At 43.8% G+C, this 18,543-nt stretch overlaps 1 protein-coding gene across 4 annotated transcripts in view; it reads left to right on the plus strand.

Annotated features, from left to right (window-relative positions):
- ttll5 (tubulin tyrosine ligase-like family, member 5) overlaps nt 1-18,543 on the plus strand; it is a 386,423-nt gene that overhangs the window by 201,781 nt on the left and 166,099 nt on the right. For all 4 annotated transcript variants that reach the window (XM_060829527.1, XM_060829530.1, XM_060829531.1 and 1 more), the window contains 2 exons: nt 1,013-1,417; nt 2,781-2,977. In XM_060829527.1, coding sequence (XP_060685510.1) covers nt 1,013-1,417; nt 2,781-2,977 — 602 coding nt within the window. The remainder of the gene's footprint in view (nt 1-1,012; nt 1,418-2,780; nt 2,978-18,543) is intronic.

The raw sequence follows: 18,543 nt of genomic DNA on the forward strand, positions 1-18,543 counted from the left end.
AGTGAAGACCTGTTCAAATTATTGGAGAGAGAAGACAAATGGTGAGGATACAAAGAGTCTGCAGAGGGAGATACACAAGTAAAGCAAGTCAGCAAAAACTTGGGAAAATGTGAAAAATAAAGGAACTGAATATTATTTAAATAGAGAAAGACTGAGGAATTTGGACATCCTTGTCCATAAATCACAGAAATCAAATTCAGCCAGCAATAGAGAAGGCCAGTGGAAATTTGGCCTTCATTTCAAAGGGAATGGAGAATATCCATAGAAAAATCTTGGTGAAACTATCCAAGGCACTAGCCTGGTACGCACCACTTGTGAGGATAGTTGAGGCAGAAATCCTCATAACATTTTAAGAAGTTATCTAGATGTACACTTACAATGCCAAGGCACAGAAGCCTGTAGGCCAATTACTGGGACATGGGATTAGAATAGTTAGGTGGATGTTTTTGATGAGCACAGAGTTGAGCAGCTGAAGAGCCTTTTTCTATGTTGCAGATCTGTATGACTCCCATGAGAGCCCAGTCAAATACTATGAGCAGTTTTGACTCCTTTCTCTAAGAAAAAAGCATATACTGGCATTGTAGGCATTCCAGAGAAGGTTCACTAGATTTATATTCATTGGTATGTAGAAGAATGTCATGCAACCTTATAGAAACCTATGGTTTCCCCTTGTGGGAGTGTCTCAGACCAGAGGGCATTGTCTCTGAATAAGGGGTGGCGCATTTCAGACAGTATTGTGGAGGAATTTCTTTTCTCCCATGGAGGACAGTGAATCCATGGAATTATTTACCACAGAGGTTTGTCTGGGATGTTCAATATATTCAAAGCTGAGATGACAAATTTTTAATCAGTAAGGCTATCAAGGTTTCTGGAGAAAAGACAGAAAGGTGGAATTAAGGATTATCAGATCAGCCATGATCTCATTGAATGGAGATGGACTGAATGGCTTACTTCTGTTACTACACCTTATAGTCTAACTTTGATTTATCCATAACTCTCTCCTATTCTCCAGGACCAGCTGTACTCAACGAGAGAAATTCATGTAAATCAGATGGTTCTGGTGATGGCAGGTTCTGTTGTACAGAAAACCACTCGATGCAGGACGTCTCCAGTTATCATGTTCACCCTCCACACACAGCCCTACAGCAAGCAGGCTACCAGCCCATGCCCACTTCCTTACCCACCTGCGCGACTCCAACTCAAGATCTAGCTACCTCGCTGGCTGAGGTAGTGGGCAGGACTGGCACAGGGGCCAGCAGACTGGGTTCAGCTACCCTGCCATCTCGCCACCCCCTGCACCCAGGCACGATCCAGCGGCCCACTTCCAGCACTCTCCCAATTACTCCAGTATCATCTTTCCAAGCAGCTACACAGATCTACAGTCGGAAAATATCCCGCCCGACCTCGGCCACAGCTGGTGAGTGTGTGCAGGACTGTGGAAGCAATGTCTGTCTGTTCCCTTCCAGTTCATTTTCCCAAGATATAGATACAAGAATAATTATATATTTAGAAGTGCAAGGCTTTCTTTCTTTGCTGACTGTTGTGACTGGTGGTGTCTACATTTTGAAAGCTCTGCTCAGTAGTGAGCGATTGGTCACTTTGCTAGCCCTTTTTACAGGCATTAGCATGTGAACATGAATTACAATGATTAAAAATGTTCCTGAAGAGCTAATCAATGTAACAGGTAGTTAGGTCTGCATGAATGTGTATCCCACCATGCCTGCTATTATAACCCCACTAGAGATAATAATCTGTTCACAATAATACTTTGCTCAGATGAGGTACAGTCGCAATGTTTCACCATTTGAATGTGGCTGTACAAGTGACTCTGCTTAGGCATTCTAGCTCTTCAGCCTTCCCTCAGTTCCCCTGTCCACCCACATTTTACATAGGAAACCCACTTTTTTGAAAAATAATAGCTCAAGGATCTGAGCTTAAACGAACTGAAATCTAAATACAGTACCGGACTATTATTCTTCCTTTGATCTTCTTAATTTTGTTTGAATGCTGTCCTTAGTACCTAGAACAAAATACCTGAAGAATTGACTGAAGAAAGACCTGAGGGTATTGGAGTAGCCTTCTGTTATTAGTAGGTGGTAATGAAGGTCTCACCAGGGTGAACCACTTCTTCTGCCCAATGGAAATGCCCGTGAAGTTGGAAAGGGTCATGGACTTGACATTATCGGGCCAAACCTCCTATGGTCCAACCTCCTCCTTGTTCATTGAATCCATTGTAGAGGCTCACTCCTGTACTAACATCAGAGCCTGTCTTTACTAGACTGGTGGTTGGTTTCCAGCTGAGATCTGCTGTTGACCCACTTCCTTCATTTCTTCCCTTCCCTCTTGTTGGTAAAAGGCTGAATTTGAGTTCAAACATCTTCAGAGATCCTGACCCCCACAATGTCAGGCTGAGAGAGATTGAGTGACTCCTGCTCTCAGACTGTTGATCAAGTCAATCATTGTTTTAAATGTAAGGTATTGATAGTGTCAGTAGTTGTACGACCTTGCAAGATATGGGAGGTACCAATGTCAAAATAGACATATAAAAGCCAAGCACTGCAGCTGTTGGAGATCTGAGATCAAAGTAGAAAGTGTTGGACAAATTTAGCAAATCTGGTTATGTCTGTGAAGAGAGAAACTTCTCCAGGAGTTTCTGTTTCTATTTCATATCTCTAGCATCTTCAGTACTTTTATTTATATGCCTATTTTTAGCTACAGGCCTTAGCACACAAAGCACTCCATCACAGAAAGACTCATGTTGTGGCCCTGCCTCTCCTCAGGATCAGGTGTTCGATGCCTCAGTCGACTGCCTCAATCAGCAGCAATGGTTGGCACACTGGGGGAAGGTGACCACCAACCCACTCCAAGTGAAGACGTGAACCATGAAGCCATCTCGATCATTCTTCAGCGCTTGGCAGCAAAGCAGAGAGCTCGGCAATACTCTGCCTCGAATCATCTCAATATTCTAACGCAGCAGGTAGGTAATACCGAACTGAAGATCAGTCCTCCAGCAAAAAGCTAACAGACTGTGGCATGATCTGTTTGTAAGCTGAACAAATTCATACATCAAAGTTAAATGAGTCACTCAATCTATCAAGACCAAGTAGTGGATCTGCATTCTTAATACCTTAACTTCTGTTGTGTGTACAGAGGGTATTTTCATGTGTATAATAATACAGGCAACACTGTTGGAGACAAGCCTGTCATTGTATAACCCACTGGGATATAGTATTGGTGGGAAATGGTCTGTTCCTGTGTAGCACAGGTGCAGACAGGTCTTTTGCTGCATAACACTGGGGCACAGTACTGATGGGGGACAGGTCTATCACTGTATAACACTGGGGTACAGTACTGGTGGGGGACAGGTCTATTGTTGTATAACACTGGGGTATAGTACTGGTGGGAGAAAGGTCTATCACTATAACACTAGGGTATAGTACTGGTGGGGACAGGTCTGTTGCTGCATAATACTGGGGTACAGTACTGGTGGGGGACAGGTCTATCACTGTGTAACACTGGGGTACAGTACTGGTGGGGACAGGTCTATCACTGTATAACACTGGGGTACAGTACTGGTGGGGGACAGGTCTATCACTGTATAACACTGGGGTACAGTACTGGTGGGGGACAGGTCTATCACTGTATAACACTGGGGTACAGTACTGGTGGGGGAAAGGTCTATCACTATAACACTAGGGTACAGTACTGGTGGGGACAGGTCTATTACTGTATAACACTAGGGTACAGTACTGGTGGGGACAGGTCTGTTGCTGCATAACACTGGGGTACAGTACTGGTGGGGACGGATGTCACTGTATAACACTGGGGTACAGTACTGGTGGGGACAGGTCTATCACTATAGCCATAGGGTATAGTACTGGTGGGGACAGGTCTATGACTTTATAAAGCTCTGGTTAGGCCCCATTTGGAGGACTGTGTCCAGTTTTGGTCCTCACACCTCAGGAAGGACATACTGGCACTAGAACGTGTCCAGCGGAGATTCACAGGAATGATCCCTGGAATGGTAGGTCTAACATATGAGGAACGGCTGAGGATCCTGGGATTGTATTCATTGGAGTTCAGAAGATTAAGGGGAGATTTAATAGAAACTTACAAGATAATACAGGGCTTGGAAAGGGTGGACGCTAGGAAATTGTTTCCGTTAGGCGTGGAGACTAGGACCCGTGGACACAGCCTTAGAATTAGAGGGGGTCAATTCAGAACAGAAATGCGGAGACATTTCTTCAGCCAGAGGGTGGTGAGCCTGTGGAATTCATTGCCGCAGAGTGCAGTGGAGGCCGGGACGCTAAATGTCTTCAAGGCAGAGATTGATAAATTTTTGATGTCACAAGGAATTAAGGGCTACGGGGAGAATGCGGGTAAGTGTGGTTGAAATGGCCATCAGCCATGATTGAATGGCGGAGTGGACTCGATGGGCCGAATGGCCTTACTTCCACTCCTATGTCTTATGGTCTTACGTATAACACTGGGGTACATTATTGGTGGGGGACAGGTCTGTTGCTGCATAACAGTGGGGTACAGTACTGTTGGGGAAAGTTCTATCACTGTGTAACTCTGGGATACAGTACTGGTGGGGAAAGGTTTGTTGCTGTATAACACTGGGGTACAGTACTGGTAGAGATAGGTCTGTCACTGTATCACACTGGGGTCCAGTACTGGTGGCGATAGGTCTGTCATTGTATCACACTGGGGTACAGTACTGGTGGCGATAGGTCTGTCATTGTATCACACTGGGGTACAGTACTGGTGGGGATAGGTCTGTCCCTGTATCAAACTGCGGTACAGAACTGGTGGGGATAGGTCTGTCACTGTATCACACTGGGGTCCAGTACTAGTGGGGATAGGTCTGTCGTTGTGTCATACTGGGGTACAGCACTGGTGGGGGACAGGTCTGTCACTGTATAACACTGAGATATAGTACTGGTAGGGATAGGTCTGTCGCTGTATCACACTGTGGTACAGTACTGGTGGGGACAGGTCAATTGCTGCATAACACTGGGGTACAGTACTGGTGGGGACAGGTCTGTCCCTGTATAACACTGGGATACAGTACTGGTGGGGGACAGGTCTATCACTGTATAACACTAGGGTACAGTACTGGTGGGGGACAGGTCTATCACTGTATAACACTAGGGTACAGGACTGGTGAGGACAGGTCTATTACTGTATAACACTGGGGTACAGTACTGGTGGGGGACAGGTCTATCACTGTATAACACTAGGGTACAGGACTGATGGGGGACAGGTCTATCACTGTATAACACTAGGGTACAGGACTGGTGAGGACAGGTCTGTCACTGTATAACACTGGGATACAGTATGTTTTCTTTAAATGCCGTGTTCTAGTTAAATGTAGAGAGTGTTGATTTGAACACAAACACACACACATACAATATATTCCCATACTATGATAGGTTATTGTGCGTGGGTGGGAATATGAAGTTATTAAATCAGTCCTAATCTTCTTGAATGGTGGATCGGGCTTGAAGGGTCGGGGGCTTCTGCTCTCCTTAACTCATATGCTCGTGTGAAACCTAACATTGTCCCTCCAGCTCACCCTGCTCTGACCACCCTAATACAGAACACTGATGAATGACTCCTGATGGAGTGTTGGCCAGGACTAGAACAGATTAGGCCACAACCCCTTCCACCGTTGATTATCCTAATGACATTGACTGTCTGAATGTGCACTATATGAAAAATTGGACACTTGGCTGGTGCCCATGAAACATGGGTGAGAAGGCTGTTTAAAACGAAAAGATGTGCAGAAATTCCTGCCAGGCTGACTTGGCTTCTTGCTACAAAACTAATTGACTAATGAGTGGTTTCTGTGAAAGAGGCTGTATTGTGAAATGATAAATCATGAACTAACCTTTGAAGTGGTCTGTGGCATGCACACAATGATCATCTAGCAAATTGAGAGCATGTGTGGTCTGTTTCCTAATGTGTTTAATCTGGGGTGAGCTGCAGCATTTTGTGATTCCCAGTACTCGCCTGGAAGTATGCAATGAATGAGCTGAGGTATGAAGAGTGTGCCCTCCCAGCACTGACTCACCTTGTTATTCTCAATTCAAGGGATTGAACGAGAGATGGAATAAGACCACACAAAATTTTGTGAATACCTTCAATGTAAAAAAATAGCAGGTTACAGAGTCCACTTTGCTCAGTATTGGAGAATCCAATTACCTTTTCAATGGCACATAACAGAATGACTTTGCAAATTTATGTTTTGTTTTTCTTTACCTTTAAGAATTTACCTACAGCTCAATCACCCTACTTCACCCTGTAGCTCCTGTGGTGGCATTCTCGCCACTGAGACAGGATTGTTGAGGGTTCAAGTGCAGTTCCAGAGGCTCAACCAAATAATGTCAGTGGGGTACTGAAGAACCATCACATCTGCTGTCCTGGTTGAACCTATAATATCCCGTGGACACTGTTTCAAGGAAGAGCAGGGGAACTCAGCAACATCTGCTCACTTGTGCGATTGTGCCATGTGAAAGCTGTCTGTTTTGCAAGTGGGGAACCAAATATTGTTAATATTGCTGCTACACAAAACTAGGTGGGAATGTGAGCCATGGGGAGGATGTAAAGGAACCTTCAAGATAATTTGGTGGGCTGTGAACGGGCAAGAATATGTTAGATAGAATATAATATAGTGTGAACATATGTGAGTTTATCCACTTTATTGGAAAAAACAGAAAGGAAGAATATTTCTGCTATGGTTGGGAAGCGAGGATATCCAAAGAGACCTCACAGTGACCTTGTATGTGAATCACTGAGAGCTCACATGCAGGTGTAGGCAAATAGTACGTTATCCTTCATTGTAAGGAGGTTTGAGTTCAGGGGTAAAGATTGCACCTTAAGTATTCAGGAGACGGAGTGCATCAGGAGCTCACCAGATTCACCTGCTGCTGCTTCTCTGGGTTGTTGTCTCTATCTCTCAGCTGTTCCAACCCAGCTGTATTGCTTCTGTTTCATTTAGTCCCGGTCTCGCAGTTACTTTCTGTAATCACCCATTGCATGTCATTTGCTATCTCCTACTTACTGTCTGTCTGTGCATCTGTCTTTCTGAGCCTGTGAAATCTGATCCCAGATTCTATAAACTTCATTTTAAGTGGGCTGTTGTCTGGCAACAGCTAACTGTAATGTTACTTGGTTAATGGATCTCTGGCTGGCGGTCTTGATTGTATTTTGGTAGATAGCTTTATTAGATTAGATTCCCTACAGTATGGAAACTGGCCCTTTGGCTCAACACCGACCCTCTGAAGAGGAACCCACCCGGACATGATAGTGCTTTAATCTTCTTGTCAATCTTGGGCATCTGAATGTTATGGATACAAGAGAAGTAAATCAGTTGATATTCTAATTAATGAGATATCATCCATTGAGTGTGGTTTGCAGGTCAAAAGTGAAGGGGGAGATTTATGTAATTGCCTGATTTAGATTAACTGAATGGTTGTATAATGTGCCTTTCAGCCCCAGCAGTTTCTTCTGATAAAAGCACAACTCATCAACTGGACTGTTCCTTCATCACCATGCCAATTAATGTCCATTTGATCCATGTCAGTCCCCAGCAGGTAACACTCCATTAACATCCTGCCACTAGTGGGGCTGTTTTAAACAGAACTAACCAATTTCTCTCTGAATCATCTCAGTTCTTAAGGAAGAAGCAGTTTGCTGTCTCATTCTCAAAGAGGATGTCACAGCTGCCTCAAAGCGCCAGAGACCTGGGTTCAATTCCCGCCTCAGGGGACTGACTGTGTGGAGTTTGCACATTCTCCCCGTGTCTGCGTGGGTTTCCTCCGGGTGCTCCGGTTTCCTCCCACAGTCCAAAAATGTGCAGGTCAGGTGAATTGGCCATGCTAAATTGCCCGTAGTGTTAGGTAAGGGGTAAATGTAGGGGAATGGGTCTGTGTGGGTTGCGCTTCGGCGGGTCAGTGTGGACTTGTTGGGCCGAAGGGCCTGTTTTCACACTGTAAGTAATCTAATCTAATCTAATCTAATCTAATCTAATGTAAAAGAGGGTGGTGGGAAAATGGGTGATTCGGTATTTAGCTGTTATTTTCCATTTTGTCTAATTTTTATTTTTAATACTTAGTTGCTGAATATATTATGCTCTGCTAACCTATTCTTTGAAAAAAATATAGAAAAAATAGCAAAGACAACAGTGATGTGGACTTTTAAATGGACTTCAGCTGCAAAGTGCAACATTCATTTTGAAAGTCATTCATAGAAAGCAGGTGGAAGTGCAGATTCTGGAGATGAGTCAAGATTAGAGTGGTGCTGGAAAAGCACAGCAGGTCAGGCAGCATCCGAGGAGCAGGAAAATCGACGTTTCAGGCAAAAACCTGAATTCCTGATGAAAGGCTTTTGCCTGAAACGTCAATTTTCCTGCTCCTCGGGTGCTGCCTGACCTACTGTACCTTTCCAGCACCACTCTAATCTAGATTCAAAGAAAGCGGTTGAGGCCAAATTCTAGAAGGAGTTAAATGTAGTTCTTAGAGCTAAAGGGATCAAAGGGCACGGGGAGAAAATGGGAACAAGGTACTGAGTCAGATGGTCAACCATAATCCTATTGAATAGCGAAGCAGGCACAAAGGGCAGAATGGCCTAATCGTGCTGCTGTTTTCGATGTTTCTATGTAGCTGTTGATCTTATTACCATCTTTCTTGATTCCTTTGTTATTTTTGGATCACTTGTCCAATATTCAGTATTGGATGAGCAGGAATATTCTCCAATTAAACATTGGAAAACCAAAGTTATTGTCTTTGATCCTGTGACAACTCTATTCCTTGGGAATAGCCCATAGGAAAACCCCAAAACAAAGCTTAGCCTCGGACAAAACAGTTAACGTTTTTTCGAGAATCTGAGCCAGTAGGACATTGTAATTGCTGCCGGTTTGCGGACTCAAGACAATAGAAGAGTCACACAAGGTCTGAACCGTGTCAGAGAACTCATGGCCAGTATCCAGGAGAGTGCACAGCGTGGAAAGCCCACCTAAACTGGTTTGGATCAATAAATTGCTTAGCAACATCCAAATCAGAACCAATCAAAATAAACATCTGGTTAAATGGTCACCCAGTGGTAATGGAGGCCAATACCACTGTGTCTGTATCAGTGATTATGGGACCAGTCTTTACCAAAATTTGCTCCGGACTCCAACTCTTGTTTGCGTAAGACTTCAGCCCAGCTGAGAACCCTGTACTGGGGAACTGTTACAGATCCAATTCTGTTTGTGTAAGACCTCAGCTGAAAATGTGTTGCTGGAAAAGCGCAGCAAATCAGGCAGCATCCAAGGAACAGGAGATTCGACGTTTCGGGCATAAGCCCTTCTTCAGGAATCATCTTCTTCAGGCTTATGCCCGTAACATCGACTCTCCTGTTCCTTGGATGCTGCCTGACCTGCTGCGCTTTTCCAGCAACACATTTTCAGCTCTGATCTCCAGCATCTGCAGACCTCACTTTCTCCTGTGTAAGACCTCAGCCAGGCTGAGAACCCTGTACTGGGGAAGTGTTAAAGATTAAGGGAGCACCATCAGTTCCGGTCTCTTATGAGAAGCAGCTGGTTCAGTTCCCACTGATTGTAGTAAGAGACTCATGCCCAAGCTTAATGGAGGTGGGTTGAGTTTGATTAAGAAAGATTCAACAGTTTTTGATTCAAAAATGGCAGCTTGAATGAGGTCCTAATAAAATACCCAGAAGTTTTTCAGGAAGGTCTAGGGATGGTCAAAAGGGCCAAGGCCACGTTGCATGTTGACCAGCAAACAATCCCATGTTTCTGCAAAACTCATCCAGTGCCATTGGCCTTACGGGCAAGAGTAGAGGCAGAAATCAGGAGGCTGATTGGCAATGGACTCATTAAACCTGCACAGTTTGTGGAATGGGCAGCACCAGTTGTACAGATTGTGAAACCCGATGGTTGGTTCACCTTTGTGGGGATTTTAAATCACTTTTCCCAGCTGGATGAATACCCAATCCCTCACATAGAGGGTTTATACACAAAGCTGGCAGGGGGCTGTCCTTCAGAAGTAGGACATGCGTCCTGCTAAATTGCATTTAGAAAAGGATTCCCAGCAGTACATTACAATGAATACCCAAAAGGGATTGTACCAAAATACAGGATTACCAAAATACAGGATTACCAAAATACAGGATTACCAAAATACAGGATTACCAGTTGGGGTATTGGCAGCCTGTTTGATTTTTCAGTGGATGATAAGAATGGTTTGTAAGGTCTAAATTAGGTTGCGATTTATCTAGATGACATTGCAATAACAAGGAAAACTAATAAGGAGCGCCTAGAGAACTTGGATATAGTGCTTAGACATTTCTCCCAGGCAGGCATACAGCTTAGAAGGGAAAAATGTGTGTTCCAGACACCCCAAGTGACCTATTTGGGCTACAGCGTCAATATGACCGTTGGAAGATAAAGTGAGAGCAATCAAAGGTGCCCCCGTTCTCACATCTGCACCAAAGCTTAGGTCGTTTCTTGGGCTAGTGAATTATTATGGCAAGTTCATACATAACCTGGCCTCATTTCTGGCATCTTTGTATCAACTCCTAAAAAAGGGTCAGCCTTGGAAATGGTCACATGATCAAGCCCCCGCTTTCTGTGAAGAACAGGAAAAACTATCACCCTCTAAGGTGTTGGCATTCTATGATCCCAAATGAGATCTGGTATTGACGATCAATGCCTCCCCATACAGTACTGGGGTCAACTTAGCTCATACTTGGCGCAAAGGAGAGGAATGCCCAATAGCGTGTACATGCAGAACTTTGGCAAGTGCAGAGTGTAAATATTAGACGTTCTGGGCAAAATTGAACCATTGATTTGCCTGAAATGTTGATTTTCCTGCTCCTTGGATGCTGTCTGACCTGCTTTTCCAGCACCACTCTAAGCTGATCTCCAGCATCTGCAGTACCCAGCTCCCCACCAGAGTGTAAATATGCCCAGATAGAGAAAGAAGAATTGGGAGTCATATTTGAAGTCAGGACATTTCATCAATATCTTTATGTTTGAAAATTTGTTCCAGTTCTTGCAAGGTATTTTGTAAATGACATTTGGTTTGCTTGTTGCCTGTATCATTCACAAAAAAAGCATGAATAATTCACATAAGATACACAAACATGGAGGAAAACCACAACAAACTGCCATTCCTAGATGTCACAGTAGAGCAAACAGTCAATGAGGAACTTAAAAGCAGTGCCTACAGAAAAACAACACATACAGACCAAATACTGAACTACAGAAGCAATCATCCCAACACCCACAAACAGAGCTACATTAGAACATTATTTTTAGGAGCCACCACACACTGCAGCACAGAGGAACTACAAAGAGAAGAGGAAAACTACCTATACTGTGTATTCAAAAAGAATGGGTACCAATGAACACAGTCCACCAATTTCTCAACAACAAACCCAAACAAACAGACAAAACACGTCCAGGAATCCTAGCCACTCGCCCCTACATCAAAGACATCTCGGAAATGACTGCCAGACTACTCAGACCCCTTGGCATCATGGTAGCCCACAAATCCACCAACACACTAAAACAGCAGCTAATGAACTTGAAAGACCCTTTACAGACAACAAGCAAAACTAATATCATTCACAAAATACCATGTAACAAACACTACATTGGACAAACACCCAGAAAACTAGCCACCAGGATACATGAATGTTAACTAGCCACAAGAAAAATGACCTACTCTCACTAGTATCCTTACATACGGATGAGGAAGGACACCACTTTGACTGAGACAACACATCCATCCTAGGACAAGTCAAACAGAGACATACATGAGAATTCCTAGAAGCATGGCATTCTAACCGGAACTCTATCAACAAACACATCAATTTGGATCCCATCGATCACTCTTTCAGAAAAAAAACAGGAAATGACATCATCAACACAGGAAATGATATCACCAGCCCAAGAAAACCTAAACACATAAATAGAAAGAGGGTCATAACACCAGTATTCACCAGAGGGCTCACTGATTATGTTACCTTGTATGGTGATGAAACATCTGAATATTATCACTTCCAGCTCAGTGAACAAAATTCCATCCAGGTTACCATCTACTTCCCTACAGTCTATATCTTCCATGTCCTTCTCCACAATAAACACTGATGCAAAATATTCATTTAGTATCTCAACCATCACCTGCCACTCCACACATAGGCTGCCTTGCTGATATTTGAGGGGCCCTATTCTCTCCCTGGTTACTCTTTTATCCTTAATATATTTTATAAAATCCCTTTGGATTCTCCTTAATTCCATTTGCCAAAGCTATCTCATGTTCCCTTTTTGCCCTCCTGATTTCCCTCTTAAGTATACTCCTACTGCCTTTATACTCTTCTAACGGTTCATCCTGACATCCAATCTATACCTGACATATGCTTCCTTCTTTTTCTTAACCAAACCCTCAATTTCTCAAGTCATCCCAGCATTCCCTACACCTACCAGCCTTTCCTTTCATCCTGACTGGAATATACTTTCTCTGGCATCTCGTTGTCTCATTTCTGAAGGCTTCCCATTTTCCAGCCGTCCCTTTACCTGCAAACATCTGTCCCCAATCAGCTTTCGAAAGTTTTTGCCTAATACCGTCAAAATTGGCCTTTCTCCAATTTAGAACTTCAACTTTTAGATCTGGTCTATCCTTTTCCATCACTATTTTAAAGCTAATAGAATTATGGTCACTTGCCCCCAAGTGCTCCCCCACTGACACCTCAGTCACCTGCCCTGCCTTGTTTCCCAAGAATAGATCGAGTTTTGCACCTTCTCTAGTAGGTACACCCACATACTGAATCAGAAAATTTTCTTCTACATGCTTAACAAATTCCTCTCCATCTAAACCCTTAAGACTATGGCAGACCCAGTCTATGTTTGGAAAGTTAAAATCCCCTCTTTAGTGTGAGAAAGTTCCACCAATGCATTTACTGAAGTAATTTGTAATAGTAACAGATGACAAGCCCCTGCTACGGTGATTTAGAGATGGATATCTATATGGTCTGCTGCCCATAACTTCAAGTCAAATTCAGCAATGAGCTCTTATTCTGAATGTGTACATTTACAAGTTGGAATATCATCCGGGAGGTCAAGTGGCAAATGCAACCTTCTGCTGGCCGAAACACCCCCACTGGAGTGGTGCCGCTACTGGAAGAGGCTGTTCTGGTTATTAACTTTCTCGACACCCTTCAGATCACTGCTGACAATATCAGACTGCGGACACAAGAAGATCCCGTCCTGGAAAACTAAAACAGCTGGTGGTGATGGGGCAAACAAAATGGCCGAAAAAACCAGAATTGAAACCTTTCTAAATCCAGTGAGACCAAGTCACCGTAGAGAACAGTATATTATCATGGGGGACAAGAGTGATTGTCCTGAATTCAGACATTGACTGAACTCCACCTGGTCATCCAAAATGAAGGCTTTGGCGAGAAGTTATGTCTGGTAGCCTGGATTGGATGCTCACATGGCCACATTGGTGGGGCAGTGCCCAGAGTGCCAACAAGGACAAAAACCACTGCCTGCAGCTTCCCAATGTTCATGGGAATGGCTGGGTAAACCCTCGACTCAGTTACCCATCAACTATGCCATTTTTTTCATGGGCACAGTGGTCATTGTGGATGGACATGCACAGAGTTCATTCACCAAACATGGGGATGACGATTGAAATGTTGTGAGCATCTTTTGCAGTACACGCAGGCCATCATTTACCAGCAAGTACTTAGAGTATATCCTAAAGTCAATTGGTATTTGACATATAAGGACAGCTTCAAATTATCATCAGCCAATGGTCTGGTGGAAAGAACAATCCAAACTTAGAAGGCAGGCTTAAAGAAATAGCTGGCAGCTTCTCTCAATACCGAAGTGTCCCGGTTCCTGTTTGATTATTGGACTATCCCTCATGTAACTCCAGGGTCAGCTCCAGAAGAGTTCTGATGGGGAGAAGACTCCTCACCAGGTTAAATCTGATCTTCCTGGACCTTGGGGTAGGAGGGTAAAATGGCATCAGGAATGCAGTGATGGGCACAAGACTCCCCTAAGCAAGAGAGACAGTTTACTTCAGGGGACGGAGTTTGGTGCAGGAACCATGGGAATGGCCCTGCCTGGTTAAAACGCATGGTCAGCACTAAGCCAGGTCCCATGACGTACAAAGTTCAAGTAGGTGAGACGGCCCTGAACAAGCACGTGGGCCACATGGAAACTGCAATCTCACAAACAGGGCAGAGACAAAACATACCCGGCCCCTCAGAACATCTGGAAAGGCTGTCAGAAACTGTGGGTTCTCCCCCTCTGCCTAGCATTGAAGGAACTTCTGAAGATGTGATGGACATGGCAGATGACACAGTGTTGACGTCGTTATCACCTGAAGAAGATGAGTTTCGGCCAAGATGCTCCGGGCACAAGAGGCAATCTATGGTTCGTTACACACCACCAATGTCCAAGGTCGAGTCAGTAAATCTGGACCTGGTGTGAAAATGCCCCAGGAAAGCAACAGGAAAAACAATGGGCCTCCATCCCAGGACTAAGAAGGGAAGAGACATAGTGATCAGAAGAAGGTAAGCCACGTGGCTATCATTGATTGGGGCTGTTAATCTGGTCCAATCAGAGAGTCCTGGCTGACGGATATAAACAGGAGTGTCTGGGGTTCTGCTCACTCTAGGAGCTAGCTCTGAGCAAGCAGGGTTAGTGTCATGTAAAGTCATGTGACTTGTTGATGGTACACTAGCGTTCGTGGAGTTATTTCAGAAACCATCACTCATACCTTCATTATTTATAGACTTGACTGTTACAATGCGATCCCGGACAGCATCCCTTTGTTTGCTTCCACATACTTGAAGTCATCCAAAAGGGTGCCCGTTGTTCCTTTTCCATTTTTTTCTGTCTTTGTACCATTATACCTGGGTGGACCTTCTCTCATCCCATTGAAGTTAGCCTTCTTCCAATTTCAAATTAGATTTTGTGTTACATTCTTTTAATTATTGTTTAATCATTGCGATGTTTCAATGATCATTCTTGCCCAAGCACTCTCCCTACAAATACTTGGTCCGCTTGACCTCCTCCGTTCCCCAGGAGCTATGTCACCTTACTAATTGGACTGAGAACCTACTGGATATAGAAGTTTCCCAGAACCCCCACAACCCTTTCCTCCTCTAGGGATAGTGCAAAAAAGTGCAGGATGGAGCAAATTTGAAAGACCAGACAGAGAGACCCAGAGGTTCAGGTACTTAATTCTTTGAAGTTTGCTTCACATATAGACAGGCTGGTTAAGAAAGTGCTTGCCACACTTGCCTTCATTACTCAGTCCTTTGAGTATAGGAGCTGGAAAATCATGTTGAAGTTGTATTGGTGAGGCCCCTTCTAATGTATCCAGGTTTGGTTGCCTAGTTATAGGAAGAATATTATTAAGCTGGAGAGGGTTCAGGAGAGATTGATCAGGATGTTGCTAGGTATGGAAAGTTTGAGTTATTAAGAAATAGGCTGGGAATTTTTTATACTGGAGCAGAGCAGGCTGAGAGATGACCTGGATAGAAGTTTATAAAATAGTGACGGGTATAGATAGAGTTAATGGTAGTTGTCTTCTCCCTAGGATGGGGCATTTCGAGACTGGGGGCACAATTTTAAGGTGTGAGAGATTTAAAAAAAGACACGGAGGCAAAAGTTTTTACACAGCGAGTGGTTCGTGTGAGGAATGAACTTCCTGAGGAAGTGGTGGATGTGGGTACAATTACAATGTTTAAAAGAGATTTTGATAAGTCTATGATGAGGAAAGATTTGGAGGGATATGGGCCAGAAGCAGGCAGATGGGACTAGTTTAGTTTGGGGTTATGTTTGGCATGGACTGGTTGGACCAAAGTGTCTATTTCCGTGCTGTATGATTCCGGGCTCTATAACTAACTCCAACTCCTACATCTCATATTTTTATGTTCACTGTTAAGGTTTGAGCCCAGAATCTAGGCTGACACACTTGTGCAGTGCTGGATGAAATGTTAAACTCTAGCCTGACCCCTCAGGTGGAGATAAATGATCCAAAGCCACATTGGGGTTAGGTATCAACTGGTTTCCAGGATGAATAGGTACACTGGCCAACACAGGATGTGGACCTGCACCTTGACCTTTTTCGTGCTACACTGGGCCAGTATTTTGTGGAAGAGCCAACATTCTGGACTAAAGGAAGGATATTATTAAATTGGTGAGGGATTGAATTACAAGAAATATTTTCTCACTGGAACAAAGGAGATTGAGGTTTATAAAATCTTGGGGCACCTGGATAAGGTGAATAGCAAAGGTCTTTTTCCTAGGGTAGGAGAATTTAAAACTAGAGGACATGTTTTTTAAGTTCAGAGGAGAAAGACTAAAAAGGAACATGAGGGATAACCTTTTCATACCAAGGGTGATTTGTATGTGGAATGAACTGCCAGAGGAAGTGTAGAAACAGGAGCAGTTACATATTTGGACAGGTAGATGGAAAGGAAAGGCTTAGAGGGGGATGGGCAAATACAGGCAAAAGGGACCAATTTAGTCTGGGAAACTTGGTCAGCATGGACGAGTTGGACTGAAGGGTCTGTTTCCGTGCTGTGTGAGTCTATGATTCCATCCAGATTAATGTTAGCGAAAACAGACTAAGTGCTTCTTTCCTTTCATTGCTGCACTTGAGATCTTGCTATGTACAAAGCAGTTAGTCATTATGCATGTAATGATGTCACTGCACTTCAAGTCAATTTAAAGCTTATGAAATTCTTGTGCGAAATTATATAAATTCTCCTATTTTCGCATGGGCTTGGTACTTATATCCTGCTTGTAATAATGTTCATTATGTTTTCCCCTTCCTTTTCCTGTCGCAGCCTCCTGTTTCCTTTGATGAGAGGATTCTCTGTAACCTTTACTAGAAGGTGCCAGGAATGGACTTGTTGATTCCTCTTGGTTTTCCTTCCTCCTTGTGAGGTATTACCTAACCTTCACTTGGCACCTTCCCACAGCCACATATTTAATATTGGGAGTTCACCGTTCAGATAGCTGTGGGCACAAACCCACATCCTAACACTCCAAATCTGAACTGACTGCCAGTAAAAGTGGTTAATTTGCGATCAACTAATACCTTGCAGAAGGACTTCTTGTTGAAAAAAGGGAACTGAGAACCTCAAGGGATATTATTGGTTGATTCACATTGACTCAGAGGAAACTGTCCACTTCTCAGCAGGCTGGGTCCACTTATGATGAGAAAGTGAGAACTGCAGATGCTAGAGATCAGAGCTGAAAAGTGTGTTGCTGGAAAAGCGCAGCAGGTCAGACAGCATCCAAGGAACAGGAGAGTCGATGTTACGGGCATGAAACGTCGATTCTCCTGCTCCTTGGATGCTGTCTGACCTGCTGCGCTTTTCCAGCAACACATTTTCAGCTCTGGGTCCATTTATGAATTAAGCAAAGAGCAGCTATAATGAGCCAAGTGGTTTTTCATTGTAGCAAGCTTTTTTATACGATTAACCCCTAATATTTTTTATCTTTTAATGTATGGTAGTAAGCGTCTCTGCATGGTGATGCGATTAAAGATTACAACTGTGCTGGACTAAAAGGAAAAAAACCTCTCAAATAAAAAAAATGTTTCGGAACAGAAACAGACAAAGGTCACTAGAAACAATTAGTTCAGTTATTTTCTTTTGCAGATCAACCCCATCTATCTTTCTTCTCATATCCCACAACCGTATTTCCCAGCTTCTCATCCTGTCTCTCCACCTCATCTCCTATCTTGTCCTAATATCCCTCCACTGCACCTACTCACACCTTGCCTCCGTAAGAGTTTGGGTGCACATGAGTTCTGCCACTAGATGTCTCAGCTGTATATCTTTGCACGTGGCTGACAGAATAAGCACAGGCCTGGCCTGCAGACTGTTGTATGGGTGCCCTTGATCCCTATTGGATAAGGCTTATGATTTTAACCCTTCAATGGGTTCAACTGGCTGGGTCTCTGTTCTCTTAAAAAGAGAAGGCTGAGAAGTGATGTTTCTGTGATTTTACCACTATCCCCTTCTCCAGGGAGGTTAGTGGTGGACAAGAAATGCTGGTCCAGCCAGTGCCACCCATCTCCCATGAACAAATAATAACAAAAAGAAAATGTTCAAGGGATTAAATGTAGAGACCTAGTTTCCCAATTGGGAGGAGACCAGAAAACGAGATCAATGGGCACAAAATCATCGTGTAAAAAATGAGGTCTGCAGATGCTGGAGATCACAGCTGCAAATGTGTTGCTGGTCAAAGCACAGCAGGCCAGGCAGCATCTCAGGAATAGAGAATTCGACGTTTCGAGCATAAGCCCTTCATCAGGAATAAGAGAGAGAGAGCCAAGCAGGCTAAGATAAAAGGTAGGGAGGAGGGACTAGGGGGAGGGGCGATCATCGTGCCTATACTGACTAGTAATCTTGTTCACAGTGACTCAAGATCTGGTATAGCCAGGGCTTTGTAAAGCTGGATTGGATATAAAAACCAGAATTCCATTAAATGTTTCAATTTTC

This window comes from Hemiscyllium ocellatum, chromosome 8 (genome assembly GCF_020745735.1).
Source record: "Hemiscyllium ocellatum isolate sHemOce1 chromosome 8, sHemOce1.pat.X.cur, whole genome shotgun sequence".
NCBI classification, from domain to species: domain Eukaryota; kingdom Metazoa; phylum Chordata; class Chondrichthyes; order Orectolobiformes; family Hemiscylliidae; genus Hemiscyllium; species Hemiscyllium ocellatum.